This window comes from Planococcus citri, chromosome 1 (genome assembly GCF_950023065.1).
Source record: "Planococcus citri chromosome 1, ihPlaCitr1.1, whole genome shotgun sequence".
In the NCBI taxonomy this organism is placed as follows: domain Eukaryota; kingdom Metazoa; phylum Arthropoda; class Insecta; order Hemiptera; family Pseudococcidae; genus Planococcus; species Planococcus citri.
The window spans coordinates 57,890,283-57,912,699 of NC_088677.1; the positions used below are offsets into that span (position 1 = coordinate 57,890,283).

Here is a 22,417-nt window from a genome sequence, read left to right on the forward strand (position 1 = left end):
GGGAGGGGTCTGGGGATCTGAAAAAAGGCAGTTTCATCCCACTTACTGTACTACCTAATATATTTTGATTTATTTTTTTTTAAAAATAAGGCATTCAAAAGATGCAAAATTCTTTCTACATTCAATTGATAGATATGATATTGAAGCCAATAAGTAAGTAAATGTAGCCTGTGCAACCATCAGGTTGCAGGTTGCATTTTTATTCATTTTATTTTTTTTAACCGTAAGGTGGCCACATTTGGGCATTTTATCTTCTTGTAGGTAAACTTCATTTCAAGTTGGTGTTATTTCAAGTAAAAGTAGGTGCATCATATATTGCCTGACCTCATCGATAGGATTTTTTATTTATATAAATGAAAATATTTTTAAAGACTTCTATGTACTTTTTGAGTATTTTAAAATTCAATTTCGAGCTTTTTATTGAATAAATATATTTTAAAAACTTTTAAATACGAGTACAAAGAAGGTCGAAGGGGCGAAAGAAAGAAATTTTAAAACATTCAAAACGAACCCGACAACATACACAAAATTATCTTTACATCGCCAAATATGACTTAGAAATTAGTCAACAATTTTTAAGAACATCGCCATTCGCCACACGCTTGACTGTGAAACAAGTAGTCTTGCGATAAACGTGAACGAAATCAGTACTTGCAGGAATTCGAAATTTGAAGTAAAAAGTTTTCATCGATAAAACCAAATACCCAAGTACATATAAGGAAATAAATAGGCAGTGAAAATGCCTGAAACTGTCGTGGTCTCCGTTAAAGAAGGGAAAATTCGTGGAGTCAAAAGAAAATCCGAATACTCCGGTGCGGAATTTTTTTCGTTTCTTGGAGTGCCATATGGACAGCCACCTATCAGCACATTGCGATTCAAAGTAATCACATAATTCACTATAGATACTTCGGTAATTATTGGTTGAATTTTGCAAGCATTACCATGACTTTTGACAAATTTGAATTCAGGATCCAGTAAAAGTCAAACCTTGGAAAGATACCTACGATGCTACTAAAGAAAAACTAGGATGTGCACAATATTCTCCGGCCATCGGATGCCAACTAATGGGGACAGAAGATTGTTTATTCAATAACATTCATACACGAGAAGTGAATATTTATGTACTTTTTCATTGCGCACATCTGGTAGTTGAAAATGAAATCGTTCGTTTTTTTGTCCAGTTGCCAACCAAATCCAGCCTTCCGAAACCAGTGATTGTCCACATACATAGCGGTGGTTTTTTTCACGGTACTCCTAACGAAAATTATTTCGGAAGTACCGAGTTTATTATGCATCATGATATAGTTTACGTTGGCATGGCGTATAGATTACACGTTCTAGGTAATAGTAGTTTCATTCGAAATAACGAATTTAATTTTTCATTTGAGTAAATTGAAATCTTCTACTGATTGTATGGCAGGTTTTGCAAATTTAGGAATAAAAGAATGTTCTGGAAATCAGGGAATCAAAGACATTATACTGTCACTGCGCTGGATCAAGGATAACATAAAATCTTTCGGAGGTGATCCGGAAAATGTTACTTTATTGGGAAGCAGCAGTGGAGGAGGGGTTATTCACGCATTAATGTTATCACCAGTGACGAAAGGCAAGAAAAGATAAGCTTTCTAATTTTTCACAGTCACACTCGTAATAGTATATTACATACCAAGTTCAATAATGTGGGTGATTATAAACGAGTGCGAATTGCAGGACGAGCCGAAGGCGAGGACTGCAATTCGCGTACGAGTTTATAATCACCCACATTTTTTGAACTTGTGTGTGTAATGTATTTTATTCAATACATGCATATAAATATACACAATTATACCATCAATGTTTAGACGTGAAGAAGCGTTTTTATGAGTCGACACGACAACCGAAGTATGCGGAGTGCGTACTCGCAGATAAAGTGTGTAGCCGAAATGATTAAAGGAAAACAAGCTTAGGGCGTGGAGGGAGGGGGAGGTGGTGGATCTCCTGTTTCTGCTACAATTTTTTCCCCGTAATAATCGGACTTTGTCACCTTCCGCGTCATCCCAAACAATAGGATTCGAGCAGTGCGGCCACGTAATGTATGTTTATTATTTTCTTAGGACAATAATGTAAACATTATTTTCGTTTCATTTAGTCGCTCATAAAAACGCACTTTTCGCGTCTAGTATTGGTGGTATAATTGTGCGTTTATATGCCTGTATTGAATAAAATATCTTACAATTCAAGCACCAAGTGAGCATTTTATGCCTCGCAAATTTACATCCCTCGCCTTCGGCTCGGTCCGTAAACATTCGCTCGCCATAAAAACGCTCACTTTCGGTGCTTGTATTGTAATTTACTGTTTCAATAGGACCTACAACTTACCTGAACTAATTTCATTTCAAATAAACTTCAAGGTCTATTTCAAAAAGCTGTGATTATGGGGTCGTACTTGTTTAATCCTACCTATCCATTCCTCAAGGATACAAACGAAGAACTGATTTTTGAATTGGCATGCTCGTTGGGCTACGAAGGAAATATAGACGATAAAAAGAAACTATTAACATTTTTGAAGAAATTACATTATTTGCAGATTGTTGAAGGGCAGAGACGGTATCTTGTACCAGAATTTCGTAAGGTATAGGTACCTGATAATTTTTCAACATTGGACTCAAATCTTCGCCCCGCAATACACTTGACGATTGACATTTCTTTTTTATATTTCATCTAGACTACCGCACCGATACTTCCTAGTGGAGTTTTACTTCCAAGTGTTGACTGCGGCGAAAATGGCGTACTACCCGAATTTCCCCGAAATTTAATACAATCGACGGCTCGAATTCCACTTCTCATAGGATTTGGCGAGAGAGAAGCAGCTTTTGGATTCTTTCGTAAGTGAAAAAAAATCTCGTAAATTTGGTACTAATAAGCCGACCTTGAAATTTTCATTTCCTATAGGGGGATCGATAAGAGATAGTACGGAGAAAAACTTCAAGACGACAGTTCGACAAAATAAATGGGGATGGGGACGTGATCTGAGCGATGAAGATACTGAGCTCATATACAAACAAGTCGAATCTTCTTATTTGCAGGGGAAATCAATAAAGCAAACATCTTTATCTACATTGGTCGATGTAAGTATAGAGATACAAATACATTGACATTTGACTGATTTGACAGTTGATAGCAACACTCTTCCTCAATATTATCACGGGCTCAATTATTGTATTGCTTAATTCTTAGATTCAAACCGGTATTCTGCTGTCAGATGTTTACGATACTTTAATCGATGTCGTCGCTTCGGATCCTGAATCACCAGTGTACGTTTATAAATTTGAATTCGAAGGTGAAATGGAAACGATGAAGAATGCATATGTAAATACTCTGATCGATGAACGATTAGAAGGTAATATATTTGCAAAGTGCCTTGTTATATTTCTCATCCACAATTTGCGTTCCAGAAATAATGAAGAAGCTATCCTTACATTCGTGCGAGATTTTGAATTTTTTCGATGCAAAAATAATTCATTCTACCCTCTTCTCTTTCCACGCCATTTAAATAAGAAAAATATAAACGACATATCATAGACCTTTTTTTTTAATAAAATGGGAGGGGGCGGCGAAGAGTCAACACGAGCCCTCGAAATGAAATATTACCCATCGAATTTTAAAATAATTCCCCTCTATAATTTTTTTAATTCTTTATCCGATCTTGTGAAGGTACTTATCATGCTGATGACCATTGTTATTGGAATCGTGTTTCCGATCCTCTCAATGTGAAAACGAAACAAATGGTGGAAATATTCACAAAAATCATAACTGCTTTCGCAAGAACGGGGTAAGCAAATTAAGTACGCTGATTGTGAAGTCTGAACCATGCTTATTTTATCTCTCACATTTTCTCATTTTTTTCTAGCAATCCTAATAATGAAGATCTGAATGTTCACTGGAAACCTACTAAGCCAGATTCTCCTTGTTACCTGAACATAAATAATAATTTGACAATGGTTGACAGTCGATTGCACAACGAGAAATTAGAATTTTGGGATAAAATAAAGAAACAATTCGAGAAAAAATGAAAATTTTTCTAGCACATTAATTTTCAAATTGAATAAATTATTGTTGAGGAAAAGCTCAATATTCATTTCAAGTGCACGTTTCCAGAATGTCTGCAATCACCACCACTTGGTATGCAATATTACATACAGGATGAGTCGGATAAGATGAGAAATATTCAAACCATGTATTCTACTGATCGGAAGAGAGAAACTTTTCTTTACAAAAAATTTGAAAAATTATCTCGTAATGAGATACTTTCAGTTGCAGTTTGATAACAACCAAGCCTAGAGTGTCATTCAGAGTTCAATTAAATGCAAGCCAACAATTTCTGTTTAGAGGAAATTTCAATTTTTATAACAAAAAAAAAATGGTTTTAAACGAGGAAAAAAAGTAAAAACTCCATTGTTGTTTTATTAAGGTTTAGTTCCATGCCATTCACTATGAACCAAGTCTGCATTTGTAGGAGGGTTTTTTCATTTTCCTCAACTGCTAGGGTCCAGTTGAATCCTTTTGTAATTGCTGTGGTGTCATCTGCAAATTGTATAGTTTTATTTTTGGTGCAGTGGGGAAAATCATTTACATACATAAGAAAAAAGTATGGCCCTAGGTTTGAACCTTGTGGTACTCCCATGGTAATGTCTTCTGGGTCGGATATAGCAATCCCTTTTTACACGGAAAAAAATTTTAACATAAATTACCTGTTAAAAAATAATAAATGTCCGCCAAAAAATATATTTTACCCAAAATTAGGTAGAATTTACAAACCTCATAGTAAAATTTACTAATCTCATAGTAAAAATCACTCAACGTGTGGTTCAATTCGTGATGAAAGTAAAAATTACTTTTCTGTATAGTATTTTTTTCCACAAAATTCAATGTAATTTTTACTATTTACGGATGGTAAATTTTTACTATTCTGTTCTGGTAAAAAATAAAATTGTATGATTGAATAAAAAGTACTGCACCAGGTGGTATTATCTGTTGCGATTGTAACGGTAATTTTTACTATTCACGGATAGTAAAGTTTCACTATTCTGCCCAAGTAAAAATTACTCAGTTATAAAAGTAATTTTTACTATTATTTCTAAGTAAATATCACGCATTGTGAGAGTAATTCTTACTACATGGAAAACACGAATTACTGTGTCAATATTAATAGTCCGGCATATGACAATAGGAGTAATTGCACCCCCCCCCCCCCCCCCGCCGATCCTCCGGGACAACTTTTTTCTTAAAGGGGACATCCTGAGGAACATTTTAAAGCAAACTTGCCAAAAAAAAGTTGGCCTTACTTACAAAATGGCGGCCATTTTGATTGACAGGTCAGCCGAAATCGCAGATTTTGCGTTTTAACATAGCACTTGCACGAACTTTTTCAAACTTTACAAAGGTAGATCGAAAGATCATGCAAAAATTTATCACCTGTCAAAATTTCAAGGTCTAAAGTGCGTTTTTCGATTTTGGTGAATTTTTGAAAATCGAATTTAGGCTAAAAATGAGGGAAAAAATCAAAATTTCACCAAATTGACCAAGAAAGCTGAAATTTGGGATATACCCTATTTTCGACATGCCAAATCGATTGGAAACGGTTTCAAGCCGTTTTGAGCAGTTCTGGAGCCTCCAGCAGATTTTTGAAACTTTGAATTTTCACAAAATTTCATCAAATAATGTATATGGAAAGCTGAAATTTACTCTACATTCCAATTTTAACACCCTCTCAAGACGACTTCAGGTGGGTTCAAGTAATTTTAGGGCCTCCAGCGACTTTTTTTGAAAATTACTGGAGCCTCCAGCAGATTTTTGAAACTTTAAATTTTCACAAAATTTCATCAAATGGAGATGTAAAGCTGAAATTTACTCTACACTCCAATTTTAACACCCTCTGAAGACGACTTCAGGTGGGTTCAAGTAATTTTAGGGCATCCAGCGACTTTTTTGAAAATTACTGGAACCTCCAGTAGATTTTTGGAACTTGAAATTTCCCCAACATTAAATTATCAAATGGAGTTGGCAAGCAGAAATTTACTTCGCAGATTACATGATGGTTTCAAATGGTTTTGAAATTTCAATACCTTTCAAAAAGTTGCTGGAGGCTCCAAAACGACTTGAAATTCACCAGCAGTCAACTTCGTAGCGCATTGAAATTAGTTTGCAGAATGGAATTTCGACTCTCCATCTTGGTTTGATAAAATTTTGAGGAAATTTCAAGTTTAAAAAATCTACTGGAGGCTCCAGTAATGTTAAAAAAAGTCGTTGGAGGCTGTAAAATGACTTGAAATCCACCAGAAGTCGTTTTCAGAGGGTGTTAAAATTGGAGTGTAGAGTAAATTTCAGCTTTCCATCTCTATTTGATGAAATTTTGTGAAAATTTAAAGTTTCAAAAATCTGCTGGAGGCTTCAGGAATTTTCAAACAGTTGCTGGAGGATCCAAAACGTCTTGAAATTCACCTGCAGTACTTCGTAGAGTATTGAAATTAGTTTTTAGTATAAATTTTAGCTTTACAACTCCAATTTGATGGAATTTTGTGGAAATTTCGAGTTTCAAAAACCTGCTGGAGGCTCCAGAACTGCTCAAAACGGGTTGAAACCGTCTCCAATCGATTTGGCATGTCGAAAATAGGGTATATACCAAACTTCAGCTTTCTTGGTCAATTTGGTAAAATTTTGATTTTTTCTCTCACTTTTGGCCTAAATTCGATTTTCAAAAATTCACCAAAAATCGAAAAACGCACTTTAGACCTTGAAATTTTATACGATATCCCGGAAACACAGAAAATACACACACAAACATGTGAAAAAGCGCTATCCAATCAAACTGCACGCAATAAATAAACAGTAACCTGATAAATAGCACCACGCGTTTGCAAACAAATAATATATTCTTTTAACCCTCGTTTATTAAAAGCGTGGTCATAGCCAAGTAGTTAAGTTAGGTAGTTAGGAAAACGTAAGGTACCAGGTTCGATTCCCCGTTAGGTCATTAGGTTAGGAAATTTTCGTAAGATATTAAAATTGCAAAAAATCCTCCACATCGAGCACTATCCAATGGTGCAAAAAAAATTCAAATTAGCGCAACCCTTCCCCTTCATTTTAATTTTTTAAAATTTCATTTTGAAAATTGATATCATTGCTCCAAAGTAAAAATTACCTCACCACAAGTATCTACTTTTTATTTCTCAAACAGTAAAAATTACCTCAAAACGAGCATTTTTTACTTCAACGCCTATTAATCTTTACACAATTGGTTCGAGTAATTTTTACTATTAAAATATAGTAAAAATTATTACGATAGAATAATTTTTACTTTTCAAATAGTAAAAATTACTTCAAGAGGAGTATTTTTTCTTCAACATACATTAATTTTTACATTATTGGTTCGTGTTATTTTTACTATAATGGTACAGTAAAAGTCATTATGGAGGAATAATTTTTACCATGCTATCACATTAAAAATAATTTGTGTGACCAGTTGAAAGTACCAAGTTCTAAAATAAATTCTACTGTATTTTCGAATGGGATCCGGTTATTGTGCTAAAATAATAAAAATTACCTATACTTTTTTTTTTCCGTGTAGAAACTAGTTTTACTCTTTGTGTCCTATTGGTTAGATAGGATTTTATAAGTTTTTTGGCGATACCCCTAATGCCATAATGTTCTAATTTAGCCACAAGGATATTATGTTTTATTCTGTCAAAAGCTTTAGAGAGGTCACAAAATATACCAATAGGTTTTTCATTGTTTTGTAGCATATCAGAGATTGTATTGACTAGTTCATAATTCATAAATGGCATCTGAAGTACTAAGTTTTGATCTGACGAATCCAAATTGATTTGGGCTAAGAATATTTTTGGAGTTGACATAGGATGAAATTCTCACATAGATGATTTTCTCAAAGATTTTGGCAAAGACTGGTATTATAGATATTGGTCGGAAATTTGATATGTTATCTTTTTGTCCTTTGTTTTTATATACTGGGGTTGTTATGCTGTGTTTTAAGCAATCTGGGAAGACCCCTTGTACTAAACAATCATTGAATAGCCTAGAGAGGACCTCAGATATAGCATATCTGACATCCTTTATCAGCTTTATATCTATATTGTATATATCTTTTGCTTTGGAGTTGTTCAATTTTTCTAGTTTTACACACCTCAATAGGTGTAGTACATAGTTCCATGGTGTAGTAGGGTGGAGGAATATGGAGCCTTGCACCTTTTCAGATAGGAATGAGAGAGGGGTATAACCTGTCCATGAAGAGTTTGGTTTTTTTGTGGTTTGTTGGGGAAGGTGGGTGAAGTATCTATTAAAATCATTGGCTAATTCCTCATTAGTTACTCTATTCATTAGATCACCCAGCAGAATTTTGAAACTTGAAATTTCCATAAAATCTCATCAAATGAAGTTGGAAATCCGAAATTCACCCTGTACTCCTACTTTAACACATTATTAAATTGAATTCTAAGAGGGGGGAAGTCGTTTTGCAGCCTCTAGCGACTGTTTGAAAATTCACGAAGCCTCCGGTAGATTTTTGAAATTTGAAATTTCTATAAAATTTCATGGAATTCAGTTATAAAACCAAAATTTACTTTGCAATCTAATTTCAACACGGTATGAAGTCGACTGCAGGTGGTTTCATGTCGTTTTGAAGCTTCCTGTGTTCCGGAAATCAAGGCATCAAAGATATCGTGCTATCGCTACGTTGGATAAAAGATAATATAAAATCGTTTGGAGGAGACCCGGAAAATGTTACTCTGCTGGGAGGCAGTAGTGGAGCAGCCATCATTCATATATTAATGTTATCACCAGAGACAGAAGGCATGAAATAATCATCATGATCATTAAAAAAATTTCCCTATTCTGAGTTGACAGTTCATTCATAACCTAATATTGACCATAATTAAATGATTCAACTTAATTTTTTAGGTCTATTTCATAAAGCTGTAATGATGGGATTATACATATTTAATCCTGACGACCCATATGGCGAAGATACAAACGAGCAAATTGTCCACAAATTCGCAAGTTCGTTCGGTTATAAAGGAAGTGTTGATGACAAAAAAAAACTTTTGACATTTCTAAAGAAATTGGGTCCCTTGGATTTTGTTGGAGAATACAGAAGTCAGCTTGTGAGGGAAGCTCGTCAGGTACGCTAAGAGTAATTTAATTCTTCGCAATTTTCAGGTAAAATCAACGAAGTCTAAATCAATATTTATTCTAGGATATCGCACCGATTCTTCCTTGCGGAGTTTTCACACCAACCGTTGACTGTGGTGAGAACGGAATATTACCCGAATTTCCAAGAAATTTAATACAGTCGACTTCGAAAATTCCATTACTTTTCGGATATTGCGACAGAGAATCTATTCTAGGGTTTGCTCGTAAGTGAAACAGTAGTGATATCTGGGTGACTTAATTATAAATCAAGCATATGGAGCGGATATTACAAATTTGCGTTCACTTAGAGGGAGTTAGAGAATGTACCGAAAGAAACTTCAAAAAATCAATTCGTCAAAATAAATGGGGATGGGGGCGTGATTTGAGTGACGATGATATTGAACTAATATACAAACAAGTCGAGTCGTTCTACACACAGGGAAAGCCAATAAAGGAAGCATCTTTATCAACAAAGATAGATGTAAGTGAGGCATTTCATTAGTCATCCATTACACGCACATACCACCATCTTTCATTCATTTTTGCCTACTCAACTTTTTTTTGTCATTAGATTCAGACTGGTATCATGTTATCAGATGTTTATGATACATTAATCAATGTTGTGGCGTCCAATCCAGAATCGCCCGTATACGTTTATAAATTTCAATTCGAAGGTGAAATTGTTACCATGAAAAGTATGTACAAGAATATGTTCGACGAACGAATAGAAGGTAATTTTCAGATAAAGTACATCTACATACCAGCTGGTAAGAAACTCCGGTACTTTTTTCCTTCGACATTCATTTGTCCCTATTCGCTAAAAAAAATGCTGAATTTCTGCGGAAAAATTTATATTCAACTTTAAAAGCTTAAACTTCGATTACGACACATATTTTCAAAATTTTTCTTACTCAGCCATAAAAACATTTTGGAGCTATTCTGAAGCCTTCGCGAATTAGATTTATATTAGAGGGTTCATATTCTTGCACGTTTCTTTTTTCAAAATAAAATCTGTCCAATGCCCATCCATCCATATTTTCATTTTTCCACATTCAAAAATAACTGTGAAAAATAAATGAATACTTACCTATGTAAATGAAAAAGCAGAAATTTTGATAACATCGGGTCCCAAAATCTCGTCAATTGTTTCGTTTTGAAATCGCTGATATTTTTGATTTGTTTCTCCGAAGGTACTTTTCATTGCGATGATGGTTATTATTGGACACGGTGGTCCGATCCTCTCAACGTTAAAACTAAACAGATGGTAGAAACATTCACAAAATTCATCACCACTTTTGCAAGAACCGGGTAAAAAATCGATTAAACTTGCAGGACTGGTGAACAGAACAGAACAGAACGCTATGAACAAAATAATGATAAACATTAATAAGTTTCAAATTTTCTGAACGTTATACTCGAACAGTCTGAGCCAACGATCGCTAATCCGTCATTGACAATAGAAATAATTGCAACCCCCTCCGGTCCTCTGCGAAAACTGTTGTCTTAGACGGGACATCCTAAGGAACATTAATCTTATCGGCCATGAGGATCCAAAAAATAGCTAGAGGCTTCAAAACGACTTGAAACGATCTGCAGTTGACTTCATTCATTGAAATTAGTTTACAGAATAAAATTTCAGCTTTCTAACTCCATTTTATGAAATTTTGTGGAAATTTCAAGTTTAAAAAAATCTGCTGGAGGCTCCATGAATTTTCAAAAAGTCGCTGGAGGCGCCAAAATAACTTGAACCCACCTGCAGTCCGCTCGATATAGCGTGTTGAAATTAGAATGCAGATTTCCAGCTCTATTTGGTAACATTTTATAGAAATTTCGAGCATTGAAAAATTTGGTGGAGGCTCCAGTAATTTCTTTTCAAGTTTTAAAAATCTACATGGAGGTTCCTTGAATTTTCAAAAAATCGTTTCAGGCTCCAAAATGACTTCAAGTAACTCGCCAGTAGTCGATTTAAAAGCGTGTTATTTAAGTTGGAGAACAGTGTGAATTTCGGGTTTCCAACTTCATTTGATGACAAAGTTTTAAAAATGTGCTGGAGATTCCAGAACTGCTAAAAACGATTTGAAACCGTTTCTAATCGATTTGGCAAGTCGAAAATAGAATGTATTCCAAATTTCGGCTTTCCAAGTCAATTGCTTTAAAATGTTCCTTAGGATGTCCCCTCTAAGAAAAAAGTTGTCCCAGTGATCGGAGAGGGAGAGGGGCAGTGCAATTATTCCTATTGCCATATGCCGAGCTATAAGTGAACAGAAATATTCAATATTTTGAAGAAAAGAACAATAATTGGAACAAAACAATACCTACGTATTTTTTTTTTCAATTTTATATAAATTATTCACTCTTTTTCATGTTTCACGCTTTATTTTTATGATTCCAAGTACCTAACTATCGTTTTGCCTTTCAATGGTTTAATTTTCAAAGCAGGTACGAGTAAAAAACTTCATCTTGTCGGAGAATCAGTCATGAAAGTGAAGGAAAAATGATAGCAAAAATCAGAACAGAACATAAAAAAATAGTTGTAGAATTAAACACAGAACCTTTTACAAATGAAAAGTTTTTGTTCATCAACAGAACAGAACAAAACAATCGTTTCGTTCATCAGCCCTGCTGAACAATTTTCAATAAATATTACATATTATTTCACAAGTACACCAATTTCTTTAGCGATCCTAATAATGAAGATGTGAAAGTTCACTGGAGACCTACCAAGCCAGATTCTCCCTGTTATCTGAGCATAAATGATGATTTGGCAATGGTTGATAGTCAATTGCATAACGAGAAATTGGAATTTTGGGATAAGATAAAGGAACAATTTTATAAAAAATGTTGATAAATCATCACTTTTCAAATTAATACATTAAGTAACAGAATTGTGCATTAAACTAAAAAAATATTTTCATCTACTTCAACTTGTGAATTTTTTTATCGATTAAGCAAGACGTATCCTATCGTACCTTTTGCAATAAATTTTTTAAAAGAAATGCAAAATTTTTCCATATTATCTAGATGTTAAAAGCAATAAAACTATAACTACCCAGAATTTTCCTTACAGTTATCGAAGTAAGTTACTTATTCTTGTGTTTTTTCGTAGCGCAATCAGTCGTAATAAAATATACCCAAGCAATTTTACTGCTTCGTAAAGTACGAGTATATTTAGAAAAGACTGAAAGTAAAAACCAAAAATGTCTGAAAAGCTCGTTGTTACTGTAAACGAAGGAAAAATTCGAGGAATCAAACAAAAATCTGTGTTTTCTGGTACCGAATATTATTCTTTCTTTGGAGTACCTTATGGAAAACCACCTACAGATGTGCTCCGGTTCAAGGTAATTTGATTGTAATTGCATTACAGCAAGTAGGTATATCTATAGAAAACGTATCATATTGCATGTACATATTACAGGATCCAGTTAAAGTAAAACCTTGGAAAGATATATACGATGCAACGGTTGAAAGAGAAGGCTGCGTACAATTTTCATTACTGACTTATGAGCTTATAGGAACAGAAGACTGCTTATTTAATAATATTTATACGACAAAGGTATCAGTTTCAAATGAATATTAGCTGCAGTACCTAGTACCTACCTAGGTATAGGTAACAATCGAAATGTGAATATAAGAATTGAAATTTTTATTTCACTGCCCATCAACTAGTTACCACAGAATAATGAAGCTCTTATGCCAGTAATAGTCAACATTCATCCAGGAGCGTTTAGCTTCGGTTCACCACAAACAAAATTCTACGGATCTCCTGAATTCATAATGCATAATGACATCGTATATGTCTGCATTGCATACAGATTGCATATTTTGGGTAATCAAACATTTTTTTGCTCTTTTTTTCCTACGTCTTTTATCTTGTGTTCTATTCTGCAGGGTTCTTAAACTTGAGATTAAAGGAATGTTCGGGCAATCAAGCGGTTAAAGATATAGTTTTATCACTTCGATGGATCAAAAATAATGTACGATCATTTGGAGGCGATCCAGATAACGTGACATTAATCGGGAGCAGCAGTGGATCAGTACTTGCTCACACGCTAATACTATCACCTTCAGCTAAAGGTGCGATTGTGCTTGCAAAAAAGTTTAAAACTTCAGTAAAACGTTTAATTAACAGCGTTAATTTCCGACATGAACAGGTCTATTTCACAAAGCTGTAATGATGGGTGGGCATGTGAACTATGCAGTCATACCTCTTCAAGAAACAAATGAAGATCATGCTCGAGAAATAGCGAAACAGTTCGGTTACGACGGAAGCCTTCAAGACAATAAAAAAATATTGATGTTTTTAAAGAAGCTAGATGCGATAATGCTGATTGAAGGGTTCAAACGTTGTCAAAATACTTTACAAGAGGTAGGTACAATTAAAAGCCTCAAATGTATTGCCAAACTCTGTAATCGATTACTTGAGTGTAATCTTTTTAGACTATTGCTCCTATCTTTCCGATGTGTGTGTTTAATCCAACATTCGATCGAGGAGATATTTTACCAGATTTGCCGAACAATCTGATAAAAACAATGGCACGAATACCAATCATGATAGGATTTTCACAAATTGAATCCATAATGGGATATGTTCGTAAGTTGGCTCATAAGTATCAACGTACTTCAAGTGATTCTACGTATTTATCATAGGTAGGTAGGTAGGTATATGTCTAATTTTCTATGTACCTTTTATAAAGGTGCAGTGCGGCCATTCACGGAGAAAAACTTCAAAGGCTCTCTTCGTCAAAATTTCTTCGGATGGGGATATCACCTCAGTGATGATGACGTCCAGTCAATCTACAAAGAAGTGGAAGCATTTTACTTGGAGGGTCAACCTGTCGAACAAGCACCATTGCCCGTTAAAATGGATGTAAGATTGCAACATTTGAAGTTGAACAATCGTCGGTAGGCATAATGAACGAAAAATAATAAATTTACGTCGATAGATTCAAAGCGACGTATCGATGTTCGATGTTTATGAAACGGTCATCAATCCAATATCAGAGGACTTACCCTCCTCCGTATTCGTTTATAAATTCGAATTCGAAGGAAATATTCATTCCATGAACGCGACACTAAACAGCATGATTGATGAACCGATTAAAGGTACGTGACGTGAACGAAAATTTACTTCTGTAAGTATTCGTACAACAAACAAATCAGCGAGTTGATAAAATTTTCAGGAACTTTTCATGCTAGCGACTTTAGTTACTGGAATCGATTTGGCGACCCGAAGGATAATAAAACACGCAAAATGGTGGAAACATTCACTCAACTCGTCACTACTTTCGCTAGAACAGGGTAAGAATAAATATCGCTTGAAATGACAACGGGGGATAAATTTCATGATTGTAATTATGATAAAAATATACTCATTTTTTGTCAAGAAATCCGAATTATGAAAATTTCCCAGTGAATTGGGAATCAACTACGCCAGAAAAGCCATGTTATCTGAGCATTAACAATCCTATGGTAATGGTTGATGGTAAATTGAATAACGACAGGGTGGAATTTTGGGAACGAGTACGCAAGAAGTATGCCAGATCGAATGGCGATGATTAACTATGTACCTAGCTAATTATGAATCGATGTACCTATTTTTGCTGTACAATAATGCAACAAGGTTTTCTACTTCAGCAAACTAATTTTTCATGTAAATACTTTAACTTTTAACTGTAGCACGTTCGTGGTAAGAAGTAAGATCACATCATTAAATTGAACATTTCTGTTACGTCGCTCGCTATGGTTTTTACTCGTATCTACGTCGCTCCTCAACACTATGATAGATTGATACTTATTTACCTACATATGTAGATAAAACAAATAATGCAAATTTTAAAACATCTAGGTTTGAAAAAAATATGAGACAATTTCGAGGCTAAAAACGATGCATCACAGAACAGCGCTCGTAGACGTAAAATGAAAATAAATTGGCGATGAAATTCGTAGCGACGAAAGATCTACGAGCAATTTTGATGACATGTTCGAGCAATTCAACTTTTTTACTTTACGTCATACAAAATTATGTACATTTTACAAAGTAGGTAGGTAACTCGATGTTCAGAAAAAACAAATTTTAGCTATTTCAACAGCCGCGAATTCACTCGCGATAAATACCGCCTAATTTAACTTTTAAGTGGTAGTTGCTGTAAACGAAGGAAAAATTCAAGGTATTAAACAAACATCTAAGTTTTCTGGAACAGAATTCCATTCCTTTCTTGGCATTCCTTATGGACAGCCACCCATCAACACACTCCGATTCAAGGTATCCTACAATTCTTACATATCCTAGACCCGACATTTTTTGGTTCTATTCTCAAAAGTTGTTTTTTTGCATTATTTTTTTCAAATTCCTTAATTTTTTTCAATTTTTATGGCAATTTTTGAATATTTTCGAAATTTTCTTTGAGGGCACTGCGCTGCGTGCTCCCGCATGTCCACACAAAAAATCTTCTCTTAGACTTATAATCAAACTAGATGTACACAAATTATATCCATCAATTGCACATAAATGATCCATTGAAAGCAAAACCTTGGAAAGATGTAAAGGATGCCACGATTGAAAAGGAAGGCTGCATACAATTTTCCCAGTTGACTTACGATTAAGCAGTGAAATTTGACTGTTTCAAATTTAGAGAGTACTTGATAGAATTGTATAATAATTATTAAACCAGAAAAATATTTTCATCTACCTACTTCAACTTGTGAATTTTTTTTTATCGAATAAACAAGACAGACGTATCCTATTGTACCTTTTGGCAATACATTTTTCAAAAGAAATTCAAAATTTTTCCATATCTAGATGTTAAAAGCAATAAAACTATACTCAGAATTTTCCTTACGGTTATCGAAGTATGTACTTATTCTTGTGTTTTTTCGTGGCGCAATCAGTCGTAATAAAATACCGTAGTTTGGGGTAATATCGGCCGGGTTTTGGAGGTTTTTTCAATGCGTCTCCACAATGGGGAGACTTGGGGGGTTGAAATTTGAAATGAAGGTACCTTGAACCTTCTGCTATCGATTAATGTGTGCAAAATTGGATTTGGATTATATGTTTTTGATTTATGGCTTCTCAAAAGGTGGCCGATATTAGCCAGCAGTTCGGCTAATATGGGCCACCTTAAAAATTTCCCATAAAAAATCAGTTTAAAATTTCTCAAATTTTTCATTTACTGTTAGAAATTGAAAAGCAGTCCATTTTAGGCGTTTATGGTCCATCTCCCCAAAATTGGTCGAGTGCAAAAGATAATATCGGATATTTCTACTGTATCGGCGCTGTCATTGTGCAAAATTTCGAAAATTGCTTATGGTGGGCCCAATTTTGCATTTCTTATCTTCGGCCTTACTTTTTATACTAGATCGTGTTTCTAAAACATCACCACTCACAATTTTAAATTCATTTCGACATAATTTTGGCAGAATAGCGTTGATAACAGTGAAAATATCAACTTTTTTGACAGCAAAATCACAGCCTTTTTTCAATAAAATGTGCCCTACTCTCTCGCAAATTAATCTTTTGGCCATTTTTTTTTCGTAACTAGATGCTAAAAAACACAAGGAATCCATTTCTGCAATCAGTTTTACTGTATTTCTATATCTTCATTATGATCGAGAAAGAGTTTTGCAGACAAAAAATTTTCTCTTTTTTTCGCATTTTTGTTTACTGATACCGGAAACCTCCCCAGTTACTTCTACAAGCTTTGTGATTACACGAATCGATAGCCCTGAGTTTTCTCTTTCCAATGATACCAAATTTTAGTACTTTTGATCATCACTAGGAGTGGTAGTGGAATAAATTCGAACGTAAATGAGAGTGGCCGATATTAACCCAGGAGGCCGATATTACCCCAAACTACGGTACCCAAGCAATTTTACTGCTTCGTATAGTATATTTTTTAGAAAAGACTGAAAAGTAAAAACCAAAAATGTCTGAAAAGCTCGTTGTTACTGTAAACGAAGGAAAAATTCGAGGAATCAAACAAAAATCTGTGTTTTCTGGTACCGAATATTATTCTTTCTTAGGAGTACCTTATGGAAAACCACCTACAGATGTGCTCCGGTTCAAGGTAATTTGATTGTAATTGCATTACAGCAAGTAGGTATATCTATAGAAAACGTATCATATTGCTTGTACATATTACAGGATCCAGTTAAAGTAAAACCTTGGAAAGATATATACGATGCAACGGTTGAAAGAGAAGGATGCATACAATTTTCATTACTGACTTATGAGCTTATAGGAACAGAAGACTGCTTATTTAATAATATTTATACGACAAAGGTACATATTAGTTTCAAATACATATTAGCTGCAGTACCTAACTACCTAGGTATAGGCAACAATCGAAATGTGAATGAAAATTGAAACTTTGAAATGTTTATTTCACTATTGACTCAGTTGCCACAAAATAATGAAGCTCTTATGCCAGTAATAGTCAACATTCATCCAGGAGCGTTTAGCTTCGGTTCACCACAAACAAAATTCTACGGATCTCCTGAATTCATAATGCATAATGACATCGTATATGTCTGCATTGCATACAGATTGCATATTTTGGGTAATCAAACATTTGTCTACATAAACATAGGTACTTTTTTTTTTTTAAAAAAAAAAGATCTTTCATTTTGTGTTTTATTTTGCAGGGTTCTTAAACTTGAGATTAAAGGAATGTTCTGGCAATCAAGCGGTTAAAGATATAGTTTTATCACTTCGATGGATCAAAAATAATGCACGATCATTTGGAGGCGATCCAGATAACGTGACATTAATTGGGAGCAGCAGTGGATCAGCACTTACTCACATGCTAATGTTATCGCCTTCAGCTAAAGGTGCGATAAAAGTTTAATAAAACTGCAGTAAAACGTATAAATTTACGGTTGCAAACGTTAATTTCTCACATAAACAGGTCTATTTCACAAAGCCGTAATGATGGGTGCGCATTTGAACAATTCACCCGCACCTCTTCAAGAAACAAATGAAGATCATGCTCTAGAAATAGCAAAACAGTTCGGTTACGACGGCAGCTTTCAAGACAATAAGAAAATACTGATGTTTTTAAAGAAGCTAGATGCGGTAATGCTGATTGAAGGATGTAGACGGTGCCAAAATACTTTACAAGAGGTAATTAAAAGCATCAAATGTATTGCCAAACTCTGTAATCGATTACTCGAGTATAACCTTCTTAGACCATTGCTCCTATCCTTCCGATTTGTGTGTTTAATCCAACATTCGATCGAGGAGATATTTTACCAGATTTACCGAAAAATCTGATAAAAACAATGCCACGAATACCAATCATGATAGGATTTTCACAAATTGAATCTATAATGGGATTTGTTCGTAAGTTGGCTAATAAGTATCAATGTACCTACTTGAAGTGATTCGACTCGTCAAAAATCTCAAATTATCTAATCTATGTATGTACCATTTATCAAGGTGCAGTGCGGCCATTCACGGAGAAAAACTTCAAAGGTTCTTTTCGTCAAAATTTTTTCGGATGGGGATATCACCTCAGTAACGATGATGTCCAGTCAATCTACAAAGAAGTGGAAGCGTTTTACTTGGAGAGTCAACCTGTCGAACAAGCACCATTGTCCGTTAAAATGGATGTAAGAAAGTTTCAATGATCTGAACAATCCGTAGGCATGATAAACGAAAAATAATAGATTCGCGTCGATAGATTCAAAGCGACGTATCGATGTTCGATGTTTATGAAACGGTCATCAATCCGATATCAGAGGACTTGCCATCCTCCGTATTCGTTTATAAATTTGAATTCGAAGGAAATATTATTTCTATAAATGGGATACTAAACAACATGATTGATGAACCGATTGAAGGTAGGTACGTGACGTGAACGAAAAACTTGAGGAGCTCATTGCAAAAATAGCTCTTGTCACTTTGAAAAAAAAAAAAACTGGGGCGGTTCTTTTCTCCACTACATTGTATGGATGCATCAGTATGATGGTCCTCTAAAAGTTTTTTTAAGAGTAACAGGAATTACTCAAGTTGATAAAAAAATCACTTTGAATACACTATAGCAATTCATCAGGACTTCACAGTGGGTTTTTGTCTTGCTTATTTTTTATTTTTATTTTCATTTTGGACAAGGGCTATTTTTGCAATGAGCTCCTCACTTCTGTATTCGTGTCTACTGAAGAACAACAAATTAGCGAGTAGATGAAATTTTCAGGAACTTTTCATGGTAGTGACTTCAGTTACTGGAATCGATTTGGCAACCCGAAGGATAATAAAACACGCAAAATGGTGGAAACATTCACTCAACTCGTCACTACTTTCGCTAGAACAGGGTAAGAATAAATATCGCTTGAAATGATAACAGCGATAAAGTTCGTGATCACAATTATGATACAAATATACTAATTTTTTATCAAGAAATCCGAATTATGAAAATTTCCCAGTGAAGTGGGAATCATCTACGCCAGAAAAACCGTGTTATCTGAGCATTAACAATCCTATGGTAATGGTTGATGGTAAATTGAATAACGACAGGGTGGAATTTTGGGAACGAATACGCAAGAAGTATGCCAGATCGAATGCCGAGGATTATGTAGTACCTAGCTAATTTATGAATCGATGTACCTAATCAGGGTGTCTAACAAAATTTCTCCGAAGAAATGCAGTACTTTTACAGTACCTTTTGCATTACCTTATATTTTTTTTTATCCAGCTTACACCGACCCCCCCAGAAAAAAATTAAATTTTTGAACCAGTTGGAATTTGTCGATAACATTATAAGTGTATTTCAATTGAAACAAATTAAAATTACAGAAGTAAAAAATTAATCATGGTCTTTTCACAATCACATTGCAAAATATTTTATCAATGTCACAGCTTCAAACTATAAGATACGGGAACACCTTCAGGGTGTCCACTCATTTCTGGAAATGATTTTCCCTGACTTTTCCAGGTTTTCCAGACCAATTTTTCCATTTTTCCAGACCATTTTTTTCAATTTTCTATGCTTACCCCATACTTTGGTTAAAGAAAAAAAAAAATTTTTTGGGGGGTGTATTTTTTTTATAAGCTTCTCTTTGAACTGGATACTTCTTCGGATATAAAAAACAGCTCAACTTTAATTATTAACTTTTTAAATTAAAAATCAATAAATAAATGAATAAAACATGCATCAAGTTTGGCCAATTGATTACAATATTCATAATAACTTTTGAAAATGTTTCTGTTCATTTATGGATTTTTGGAGGCATCAAAATGTGAAATTTGTTCATCTTAAAATTGAGAAACAAATTGGCCCGAGCGAAGCGAGAACTTTTGAAAATTTTCATTTCTAGATGCCTAAAAACGAGGTTTTTTTTAAATGAGAAGAGTTTATTTTTTGGTTTTTTAAATTTTAATATTGGAATGATGTTTTTTTGAAGGAAGTCAATTACTTTTGAAAAAAAAGAGAACAAGGTCGAGCGAAGCGAGGGCGAAAGGTTCTGAAAATTTGCATTTCGAAAGGCATAAAAACGATTTTTTTTAATGTGAAAACGAGTAGGTAGGTTTTTTTTGGCTTTTAAAATTTTAGAATTTGAATTATGCTTTTTTAAAGGAAGTTGATTTTGAAAAAGAAAACAGAACAGGCCCAAGTGAGTGCGAAAGCTCTTGTAAATTTGTATTTCGAGATGCATAAAAACGATGTTTTTTCGTGAGTTCATTTTTTGGTTCTAAAACTTTGATTTTTATTATCTAGAAATGTTCATCTGACCATCTAAAAAGAAAAGAAAACAAGCCCGAGCGAAGCGAGGGCAAAAGCTTTTGAAAATTTGTGGTTCGAGAAGTAAAAAATAATGTTTTCCTTTCATAACAGGTCCTGATCTGAAATTTGCAATTGATCGTTTTTTTAAATTCCATGGATTTTGCGTGAAAATTACGAAATTCCCTGACTTTTCCAGACCGACCAAATTCCCTGACTTTTCCAGGCCGACCAAATTCCCGGTTTTCCAGGCTTGTGGACACCCTGCATCTTTTGAGTTACAAAATGAACATTTTTTTTTTTTTTAATTTTCACCAATTAATTCATTTTGAGGTTTTTTAAAAAATTTTAAATCAATGATTTTGAGAAAAATACAGTACTTTTCAGGCAAAATGCAGTACTTTACAGTACTTGCAGTACTTTTACAGTACTTGCAGTACCTGCAGTACCTGTTAGACACCTTTTGCTATTTTTGCTGTACAATAATGCAACAAGTTTTTCTACTTCAGCAAACTAATTTTTCATGTAAATACTTTTTTAACTACTGTAGCACGTTCGTGGTAAGAAGTAAGATCACATCATTAAAATTGAACATTTCTGTTGCGTCGTTCGCTAATAATGGTTCTTACTTACGTCGCTCCTCGACACTATGATAGATTGATACATATTCAAGTAAATAAAACAAATTAAGTATGCAAATTTTCAAATATGTAGGTTTGAAAAAAATATGAGACAATTTCAAGGCTAAAAACGATACATCACAAAACAGCGCTCGTAAAATGAAAATGAATTGGCGATGAAATTCGTAACGACGAAAGATCTACGAGCAATTTTGATGACATCTTCGAGCAATTTAACTTTTTTACTTTGCTACGTCATACATTATGAATATTTTTACGAAGTACTTGTAACTTGATGTTCAGAAAAAACACATTCTAGCTGTTTCAGCAGCCGCGAAATTCACTCGCGATAAATACCGCCTAATTCGACTTTTTTAAGTGACAAAATGACCGAAAAAGTGATAGTCACTGTAAATGAAGGAAAAATTCGAGGTCTTAAAAAAGCATCCGAGTTTTCTGGAACAGAATTCTATTCCTTTTTTGGAATTCCTTATGGACAGCCACCCATCAACACACTCCGATTCAAGGTATCCTACAATTCTTACATATCCTAGACCAGACATTTTTTGGTTCTTAATTTTTTAGGGGCACGTTTATTCTCAAAAGTTGTTTTTTTTCTCATTTTTTTTTCAAATTTCTTAATTTTTTTCAATTTTTATGGCAATTTTTGAATATTTTCGAAATTTTCTTTGAGGGCACTGCGTGCTCTTGCGTGCCCCTATAAAAAATCCCTATTCTATACTACATATCCCTATTCTATCTATTAAATAAAGCGCCAGCCCAAAAAATACCCGAAAAATACGTGAAAAATCAAAAAAAAATATTTAGCCCGTTCTATGGCACCTAGAAAGCTAATTTTTTTTTTAATCGAAACCTTAACGTTTCTACAATAAGAAAAAA

General features: G+C 34.2%; 4 protein-coding genes across 4 annotated transcripts; all 4 read left to right on the forward strand.

The window, feature by feature from the left end:
- The first annotated feature begins 8 nt into the window (after positions 1–8).
- On the forward strand, positions 9–4,099 carry LOC135833060 (esterase E4-like). Its single transcript, XM_065346668.1, has 10 exons — positions 9–880; positions 969–1,109; positions 1,182–1,341; positions 1,421–1,606; positions 2,391–2,611; positions 2,705–2,864; positions 2,932–3,107; positions 3,217–3,379; positions 3,694–3,811; positions 3,890–4,099. Exons 1-10 carry the CDS (start codon positions 740–742, stop codon positions 4,050–4,052), a joined length of 1,629 nt encoding a protein of 542 aa, XP_065202740.1. The 5' UTR covers positions 9–739; the 3' UTR covers positions 4,053–4,099.
- Positions 4,100–7,427: 3,328 nt separating this feature from the next.
- LOC135835417 (esterase E4-like) lies at positions 7,428–11,681 on the forward strand. Its single transcript, XM_065349661.1, has 7 exons — positions 7,428–7,435; positions 8,678–8,844; positions 8,953–9,173; positions 9,248–9,407; positions 9,492–9,664; positions 9,755–9,914; positions 11,623–11,681. Exons 1-7 carry the CDS (start codon positions 7,428–7,430, stop codon positions 11,679–11,681), a joined length of 948 nt encoding a protein of 315 aa, XP_065205733.1.
- A 622-nt stretch (positions 11,682–12,303) lies between these two features.
- LOC135833097 (esterase E4-like) lies at positions 12,304–14,821 on the forward strand. The gene is made up of 10 exons (XM_065346717.1): positions 12,304–12,521; positions 12,599–12,736; positions 12,850–13,009; positions 13,072–13,257; positions 13,335–13,549; positions 13,621–13,774; positions 13,878–14,050; positions 14,127–14,286; positions 14,364–14,481; positions 14,568–14,821. Exons 1-10 carry the CDS (start codon positions 12,381–12,383, stop codon positions 14,740–14,742), a joined length of 1,620 nt encoding a protein of 539 aa, XP_065202789.1. The 5' UTR covers positions 12,304–12,380; the 3' UTR covers positions 14,743–14,821.
- A 2,156-nt stretch (positions 14,822–16,977) lies between these two features.
- On the forward strand, positions 16,978–21,586 carry LOC135833096 (esterase E4-like). The gene is made up of 10 exons (XM_065346716.1): positions 16,978–17,246; positions 17,324–17,461; positions 17,579–17,738; positions 17,824–18,009; positions 18,087–18,301; positions 18,367–18,520; positions 18,617–18,789; positions 18,861–19,020; positions 19,374–19,491; positions 19,577–21,586. Exons 1-10 carry the CDS (start codon positions 17,106–17,108, stop codon positions 19,764–19,766), a joined length of 1,635 nt encoding a protein of 544 aa, XP_065202788.1. The 5' UTR covers positions 16,978–17,105; the 3' UTR covers positions 19,767–21,586.
- Positions 21,587–22,417: the final 831 nt, after the last annotated feature.